General features: G+C 32.2%; 1 protein-coding gene across 1 annotated transcript; it reads right to left on the bottom strand.

The window, feature by feature from the left end:
* Window positions 1–3964: 3964 nt before the first annotated feature.
* LOC132721018 (uncharacterized) lies at window positions 3965–8443 on the bottom strand. Its single transcript, XM_060705266.1, has 6 exons — window positions 8309–8443; window positions 7312–7430; window positions 6789–6861; window positions 5978–6152; window positions 5109–5220; window positions 3965–4153 (listed from the first exon to the last, which is right to left on the bottom strand). The coding sequence occupies exons 1-6, from the start codon at window positions 8436–8438 to the stop codon at window positions 3980–3982; spliced, it is 783 nt and encodes a 260-aa protein (XP_060561249.1). The 5' UTR covers window positions 8439–8443; the 3' UTR covers window positions 3965–3979.
* Window positions 8444–9263: the final 820 nt, after the last annotated feature.

Below are 9263 nucleotides of genomic sequence, written 5' to 3'. Positions count from 1 at the left end.
GCATTAAGGTATTTGTCTTAAAATTTCTTAAAGGAAGATTTAATATGTTCTCATTTTGTATTTAATAATTTTTCGGCTCAGGTTCACTGTTTTACTTTTTGTAATTTGTGTTATTTTTTTTATTAAGACTTTAAAAACTTATTTTTGAATAGTGTAATCTATGGCACGTTTCTTCCTGACATACTCATAACAGTATGATCATATTTTAGCTACTCTTAATTCAACATGGTCCCTTCGATAATAAATCGCATAAACCCTTTAAGCAGTGATATTTTTTTAAATGTAATGTTTTCTTGATATGCACGTGATTATTTTTTAATGTGATACTGACTTTTTAATGAATAACATTACATATCCTCTAAGTACTGCTAGTTGTTTTTTTAGAAACTTTTAATACTACTTAACATGCTTAATTAACTGTGATAATAGTTTTGTTAGAATCATCAAATTGTAATAATTTTTAAATGATATCCTTAATTAATGTGATTATTCTTAAGTGATATATTTTTTTAATTTTATGAAATACCTCTCTTTGTCATGTCACAAAATGCTAAGGACCACACTGAAAATAAGAGCTTGATCTTTTTTTGTGTTATCCTTGGGTTTGGAAGATGTTATAATGTGTGTAATATAGTATTTATTTATTTCTTTCTTTCTTTCTTTCTTTCTTTCTTTCTTTCTTTATTTATTTATTTATTTATTTATTTATTTATTTATTTATTTATTCACCTACCTACATGACTGTCTGTCTGCCTACCTACCTACCTACCTACCTACCTACCTACCTACCTATACCTACCTACCTACCTACCTATGCAACCGAACCTTTAGTGAATTCTTAAGTCACCTCACGCATGGACTTTTATATGGTGTACCTAAAACAACGTTGAATAAAGTACAACATCTTCAAAACACAGCTGCTCACATCATCACAAGAACATTCAGATTTGAACATATAACTCAACTATTGAAGGCACTTCAATGGATTCTTGTGGTTTACTGAGTGGACTTTAAAATTCTTGTGCAAACTTACAAAGCCCTACATGACCAGTTACCAATTTACCTTACACATTTACTGAAGCTATTTCAACCAACAAAACATTTAAGATCAACGAACTCTTCAAAGTAACTTGTTGTTCACAAAAGTAGGACTGTAAGATATGGTGAACGCAGTTTCTCTTCCGTGGAACCAAAACTGTGGAAAGCTCTCCCAGACAGTATCAGAGATTTAAAAACTGTAGATATTTTTAATAAATCTTCAAAAGAAAATCCTGAAAATTTATAGTAACTGACTGTGCTGTATTTTTTATTACTGTGAATTGTTGAGGTGTCTTTTGTTCTGAGTGATCTGGGTACACATTTGAAATATTAAAGTCTGCTTTTATGTCACATTTAAATATTGATTAATGTTTTATCAAATTTTATTTTAATTTCAATTGTCTTATCTTCATTTGTACTTTTTTAATTGTAATAGTTTTAACCTTGCTCTACATTTTATTTTTAAGTCTTCATGTACATATATTTTTTTTTTGTTATTTTCTTTTTGTACGATCAACTGAGGGTTAGACTTTTATATTAATTATGGGGTATTTTATATTTTGTAAATGTATACATATATGCATCTTATTATTATCATTCGTTTTTTTTTTCTTTTTATTTTTAAGTCTTTGTAAATGTTTATCATTTTATTGTAAAGCGCCTTTTAAGATTAGCATTGCGGAAGCATTCTTTATTTAAATTTCAAACAATGACTTAATTTTGTTACAGATGTAAAGCATTATAAACTGAAAGGAAACACGATATTTGTTAAACAACCCACTACATTTATCAATGACAACATTTAACCCGTATACAGGTTATGATGTAACTGGTACCTGGCAATTTTCAGTTTTAGATTTTCAACTTCCTGGATATAATATCCCTTTAATAGGACAATGTAAAGTCGGTCATCTTTACAAAGGCAGCTAATGTTGATGACTTTACAATACCAAGTTAAATGTATGAATCGTAAAATAGCACGTGTTAAAGGGACCCTATTGAGATTTTTGTTGTTGTTGTTGTTGTTTTTTGACATGACGGGACTGAAAAAGAGATTTATAATCCATGTAATGTAAATCTGGACCAATAAATGGTGTGCAATCTTTTTAATTCATTCGCTCAATGTGTTTTCCTGCATTATTATTCTACTTGCGAAAATGGACAAAAATACATAAAAACCGTTACAACGCTTTCCACTCAAATCAGACTCATAATTGCACAAAAAATACGAATTGCAATTGATTTCTGAGCACATATGTTAAATTATTGTTTGTTTATCTTCCTGTCGGTAGTGCATGAATGCATCTATGTCGGAAATTTAATTTCTATCTATTAAGGCGTATGGAGTTTCTTTAAACCTCACAACCCTTAAATATTATAAATTCACTTTTCTATCCTCTAATCTTGACAAAGCAATTCTCATCTTTAAAAAAAATGAAAGAATTTAATGACTGAAAAATAAACAGTACCATGATCAGACGGCACGTATCTTCAGGTGCACTGATTTCATATTAATTTGCGGCTGTTGCCGACATCTGAGGAAACAAGGTTAAAAAGTAGTATATTCAACTAGATCAGTCTTTTGGAAATGTTCGTTTGCTTCCTTGTTGTTTACCGATTAGTAATAGTTATAGTACATGAAACGAGTTAGTTACGAGGATATAACACTGGCCAGGGCGACATCAATGGATGTTTCTGCTAAAAAGTGGCGAGGCTGGTAGGCCGAGACAATTTTATGCAGAAACATCCCGAGATGTCATCCCAGCCTGCCAGTATTATATCCTCGTAACAAAAGAGTTTAATAAACTATAACTCTTTAATCGCAATGACATAATGTTTTCTATTTTGGCAATATAAATAAATAAATAAATAAATATAGATAAATAAACAAGCAAATAAATAAATCATTAGCTACATTACAGTTATTTATGATGAGGCAGTTGTTTCAAGTTCTTTTTGCTGCCGCAAAAAAGATATACAATAGACATCCAATGTTAGATGCGGATTGTAAACTGTTATTGATTCAAAATTAAATGGCTTTGTTTTCAGTGGAAATAATTCATTCAACCTTTTGATTAAATGAGAGTAAATTTCATTTCATTAATATCTTTGTTTATTTTTTCATTGTATTTATTTATTCATTTCATTTTATTTATTACATTTTTTGTGCTACTGGGAATGTTCGTTAACACTGCCGTATTGGAGCCTCTGTGGAAAAAAACTACATTGATATATACAAGGTGCGAAAAAAGCTCAAACGCTTTATAGCAGTCGAGTTTTTTCATATATGAATCAATGAAAAAACTCTAGTGATATATATCAATACAGTTTTCAAATGCTCATTGAAAGTGTACTGAGTATAATGTGTTAGTAAGAACAAAGGAAAAGCTGTAAACCATGCGATAAAATAAAAATATAGTTTTAGTGAGAATTTTCTTTCTGGAATAGTGTTTTTATTTTAGTGAAAGGCGACATTCATTATCGTTTATTGCAGAGTTATTATTATTATTATCCCATATCAATTTGTCCCGTTTACTCTATATCTTTAAAATGTACGTATGTACTATGATGGGAAACATAGAATGAAACCAGTTGGTTGACTGATATATTAAGCCGTTCGTTATGTGGTCAATAAAAGGGAAATACAAATAATTTACTTGCTATTAACTACTATGCAGAGTTGCTGATGAGAACGCATGTGGAAAATTAAACTGTTGTTCTGAGAAGGATCTCACTGTCTGGAGGTGCGGTTTGAAGAGGATTAATTGTTATTATATTTAATAAATGTAATTTTAATTTAAGGGAGTGTACTTCTTGTATTTTCAAAAAAGCAATTATTTTTATATGAAAATGACATAAAGTAAATACATGTATACAATTATTTATTTTTCATCATTTTTTGCAGTAATAATTATGCTTTATTTCTCAGAGTACATGTAAATTATGAATTAAACTGGCAATGTACGTGAGTTCCTTCATTCTGTCCCCATCCTCCCAAGAACGTGCACAGACTTAACATCATAGTTGACTGTCCAGATGGGTTGTGAAGGTCAACAGCACGGCCGAGATAATGTTTTGATGTACAGCTGTGACAGGCACCGGCAATTTCATTCACCTGAAACCCACAAGACGCATTATCTTTTATAATCTTATAACAATTAACAAAACACATGTTTGGTAAATCCATACAACAATCCAATGAGAATGGCATAGATTATGGGTTTTAAATTGTCCAAATCTCCGGTAAAAGCAAGTCCCCTTCGTTAACAGTCTAATGATTAAATACATCTCCTGTCAAAGCATATCCCCTTCGTGAATATTCAAAAGGTTAAACCCCACCCATTTAATTTCATGATTGCGAGTTGAACATATTCGTTATTATTTTGGTGCCATAAACAAACCAAAAACAATGACACATCCACTAAAAGTTGAACTACTATCAGCTATTCTGTAACGTTGAATTACGGTGGTAAGATAAAACGCGATTCAGGTTAAATATAAAGGTCAAAGTTTCCAAACTTATTCATTATTATACAGAGATTTGTTTGTCACTTATTTGGTGGTAAATTTAAACATAATGCATAAAAATGTATCCATTTTCCAGCACAAAAATGCTTCTTCGCTTTTTTAACGAAATTATGATTGTTTTATGATAATTTTATGTATTAATCATTTCCAAATTCAAACAAGGTGTCGATGTTCCAAATACCACTAACACGGCAGTTAAGTAATGAATTTTAAACAGGATCAATTTTCGTTTAGTTTTTCTTACCACAGGACCAGCTTAAAATTTAATCTGCTAAGAGACATACGTGGCCATAAAGCTAAGGTTTTTGCTTAAATGAATGTAGCCAAGTCTTTGGTGGACTACAGAAATATAGTGTAAGAGAAATGTACAAGAAAAACTAAGGACTTTACTTGCCTGAATATAGCCAAGTCTTTGATGGACAAAATATATGTATATAGTGTTAGAGAAAAGCTAAGGACTTAACTTACATGAATGTAGCTAAGTCTTTGATGGACTAAATATATGTATATAGTGTAAGAGAAAAGCTAAGGACTTTACTTACATGAATGTAGCCAAGTTTTTGATGGACAAGAACGATATAGTATAGTAAGGTCTTACTTAAACAAACGTGTCCCCCAGGAGCACCAGGGCTTCGGCATTCTGAGCAATTGTAACTGAAAAAACAGAAATACACACGATATTTGCAAACCACTTTTACCGCCATTTTTACTTGCATTTTGGTTAATCCCTAGTGCCAAAGCACAGAGCAGCAGCTGTGTCTTAAATGGTTATTTATATGTTAGACGTCAGGAACCAATGTCTGTCAAGATTTAACTTGCCTTATACTTTACATTATCTTACATCGTTTTCGTAAGACCTTTTTGAACAACAGACACTCTGCTTGGGGGTGTTGTCTTTTTTCAGACCCGGTCATATAAAACACGTGCAAAGATAACTCTGCCTACGTAAGGGGGAAAAGAAAGCTGTAAAATAATTTATAATCATAAATTAAAACCGGACACAAAAACTCAAGATATTCCTTTATTCATAAGAAAAATCGTTAAACAGTCAACTTTGAAAGCAATCATCGATATATGACCGATATTGCAGTATTACTTACCATAATTCCACTGCGTTACTAATGAGGTAAAGGCTATACATTTTGTATTTGCATATATTGACCTCTTACTTTTAAAGCAATTCAAAATGTTCATGAAAATTAGCATGAATCTGGATGCGTGCTTCTTCAATGCAAATGACTTGAACCGTTTACCTCACACGATGGCAACGACGTTGCTTTATTATTGTTTGTACGTACTAAGACTCTAAATCAATCGTTTTTAAAACGATCAATCTTGTTGATACATGTACTCGCAAATAAACTCACATGCAGCAAAACATAATTAATTTGAAGTTATTTTGGACACGTACTTTGATCTAGAGGCAGCGTGGCCGAGACAAGCGTCATTGATGTTATTGTACGAGTAAGCGTTGTCATGAACACCGGATGGATGTTGCTTCCACAATGTGATGTTTCCCGCTTTCGCATAATACAAAAGTAAACAAGCAAACTCCTTGGCTGTAGCATCGGTGCAAATACCCGATCCTTTATGAAATAAAATACATTCGATTAATCTATAATTGCACGTTGATGTTAAAGAGTTAAGGACGAGAACATACCGATTATCAAACGGAGAAAATTGATAACTAGAACGACGACATATTGAGAACTTTAGGACGAGTGAAAAAGGTGATACAGAAAAATGTAAGGCGACGAAGAGATCAAGAAATATATAGAATAATTACTTATATAAACAAAAGGACAAGGATATATAAACAGCTTTAGGACGACAACATATATATATATATATAATACTGCACGTTTGTAACGTCATTTTTCATTTGATAATCGTGACGTTTATATAGTTAAATGTACACAGCTGCTGTTGATTCATGAAGAAATCTTACCTTTTTTCTCTAAAAATGATGCTTGCTCTATTTTAAAATCGTTGTAAAGATTGTTGACAGATTATATGGCCGTATATAAACGGCTGTGTGCAATATATTTACAAATAGCCGTTTAAATAGGGCCATATCACCTGTCAACGATTTTTATAACTAATAATATAACCGAGGAACGGGGAAATGCAGAAACCTATAGGACGAAAACGCAGATAGAAACAGGTGTGTAAAGAACACACAAAAAATCATTAAAGGAGTGTGTGCATTATAAAATTATTACCGGAAGTAGATGGGGTACCAAAACAGTAAAAGGCTGTCGATGTTGACAAGAACGTGCCTGTAACCCATGCATTCTGTTTATATAAAAATACATTTACCATGTAAACTGAAATTTCTCTAAAAATCTTATTTTGAAAATACAAATACATTTCAATGTTAGCAATGATAATAAATTTACACATTTTCTCTTTCACACAGATGTTCACATTTTTTGTGTGTTAAAGTTGATGAGTTTCGTCATTATCAAGTTTTATTTTCATCATCATCATCATCATCATCATCGTTGTCGTCATCATCATCATTATCATCATCTTCATCATCGGCAGCAGCAGTATAATCATCAGCATCAGCATCATCATTATCATCACCATCATCATCATAATCATCATCAACAACAGCATCATTTTCATCATCATCATCAACAACAACAACATCGTCATCATCATCAGCAGCAGCAGCAACGCTAATATTAATTATAATTAACAAGCTTTCTGTTTTCAAATTAAGAGATTTCTGTTTCTTACATGTCCATTCACGTGTTGTAACTGGTACCACGTATAGCCGTCCTTGGTGAGAATACCACCGTGGAATTTGAAACATTCTGGTTTGCTCACAGTTGCAACAATTGATCCACTAAGTCCGGCTTGAATAGAGAAACAAGTAAATTTTAACATGACAAACGTTCATTATAGTAAAATTAAATATATAAAGTATAATTATACAAAATTTTATAAAATTAGCCCCTAAGACGAATTCCGCCAACCATTGCATTTCTATCATTCAGTGATTTTAAATCAACAAAGATACGGTTATTGAAGATTCTGCTGAATGAAATTCTTAATGAGATGGATGTATCATTCACTACAAAATATTGAAATAAAAAAATAAAAAAGATCATTTCATATTAAGGCTAACTGCTTAAAGCATCATGCTTTCGAAATTGCTTTACCATAACCGCGTTAAATAAATGAAATTGACCTGTCCATCTTTCAATGCGACGGACAACACCATTCATAATTTTTAATAAAGAAAATTTCAAAATAAATATTGTCTGAATAGCGAACATTATAGTCCATAATTTTTGGTCTGCACTGGTTGCATTTAAAGCTGCAGGGCGAAGTTTATTATGTCTAATGATAAGGGAAAGCCGTAAACAAATTTGTCTTACTAAGACATGTTTTACAAACTTCTCTCAGTATATATCAAAATTAAATTTAAAACAGTACTTTTAAAATTAAGAATTAAATTACCGACATGTGAGGAAGCTATCCAGCTAGCTTACGGAACGTCGGTGGTTCTACTCAGGTGCCCGTTCGTGCCTGAAATAATGCACGGAAGGGAACCTGAGGTTTTCCTCCACCAGTAAAGCTGGAACGTCGCGATATGACCTATACTGTGTCGATGTGACGTAAAACCCAAAAGAAAACAAAAAAACAGACATTATAATCAATCTAAACATTCTTCTTTTCCTCTCTATATAATAGAGAGAGAAAAAATATAGAAACAAATATTTCAAATTACCCGCGCTTCTAGCGTGAACGTTAGTTCCGGTTAGACATAGACAGGTGCCCGATGCCGGATGTTGACCGGTGATGTCAGCAGAGGTGAAAGTCACGCCGGAAATGACACACAAAAGAACAACGACACGCATGGTTATGTTCTATGCATTGAATCAAAATAATGAGAAATGTTAACATGAGAACGTCAACTAAGTGTTGACAAAGTCATTCCTTACATAACATGTGGCGCACAGTTCATATTAATTGTCACATCCAATTTCCAGAAAATCGCGGTGATTTCGATATTTGGTTTTCAAAGCCATGGTAGAGACCCCGCTCTTCAGGATTATGTACACGATAATGGACTGCACTTCGTCTTAAACATATCTGACGCTAAATAAATATACATATGTCACATACAGTGGGGTCAGACGGACGTTTCAACTCAGTTTATTGTCCTCTCTTCATCCCCCCTTCCTCACGGGGCATTCTTGGGCATGGGTAATGAATCATGTGTGACCGTGAAAAAGCATCAACGGATACAAAGATACATGTTATACCTATGTAAATCTGCATGTATATCAATTTCAATGTGCTCAACTAACATGAATTGTTACAAAATTTGTGATTAGATTTTTATTCAGGATAATGTGTTCAAGTTTAAAAGGATACGATTTGCTGTCAGTAGCAATTAAATTATTATGTATTACTTCCTAAATCATAATCAGAAACAATTTAAATGTACGCATATCCAGATAAATAAAATTACTTAATTCATCGTAATATTTTTTTTTTAATTTAAGTGGAGTAAGCTTAACTTACTTTAGCTTGTGATGAGTGAACTGGTTTGCAGGAACCTGCGTTTATCTTATCTTTAAATTGAAGTCGTCGAGAGGCAATTTAGGTCAGAATTACCTAAAGTTGGTTTAAACATATTTTTATTCAGATAATATATACATGTTATTATTTACAATTTA

Source organism: Ruditapes philippinarum, unplaced genomic scaffold, assembly GCF_026571515.1.
Source record: "Ruditapes philippinarum isolate M1 unplaced genomic scaffold, ASM2657151v2 ctg1178_1_1_1_1, whole genome shotgun sequence".
Taxonomy (NCBI): domain Eukaryota; kingdom Metazoa; phylum Mollusca; class Bivalvia; order Venerida; family Veneridae; genus Ruditapes; species Ruditapes philippinarum.
Note: the sequence above shows the minus strand (reverse complement) of the source record. Positions and strands in the feature narration are given on the sequence as shown.

Bases quoted from the DNA above. Each gene is read 5' to 3' on its own strand.
- LOC132721018 (XM_060705266.1), bottom strand. From the start codon at position 8,438: ATGCGTGTCGTTGTTCTTTTGTGTGTCATTTCCGGCGTGACTTTCACC. The intron at 7,431-8,308 runs GTAATTTGAAAT...TCTCTATTCAAG, and splicing joins CGTTCACGCTAGAAGCGCGG to CCGGACTTAGTGGATCAATT. The intron at 6,153-6,788 runs GTAATAATTTTA...TATTTCATAAAG, and splicing joins TGGTACCCCATCTACTTCCG to GATCGGGTATTTGCACCGAT.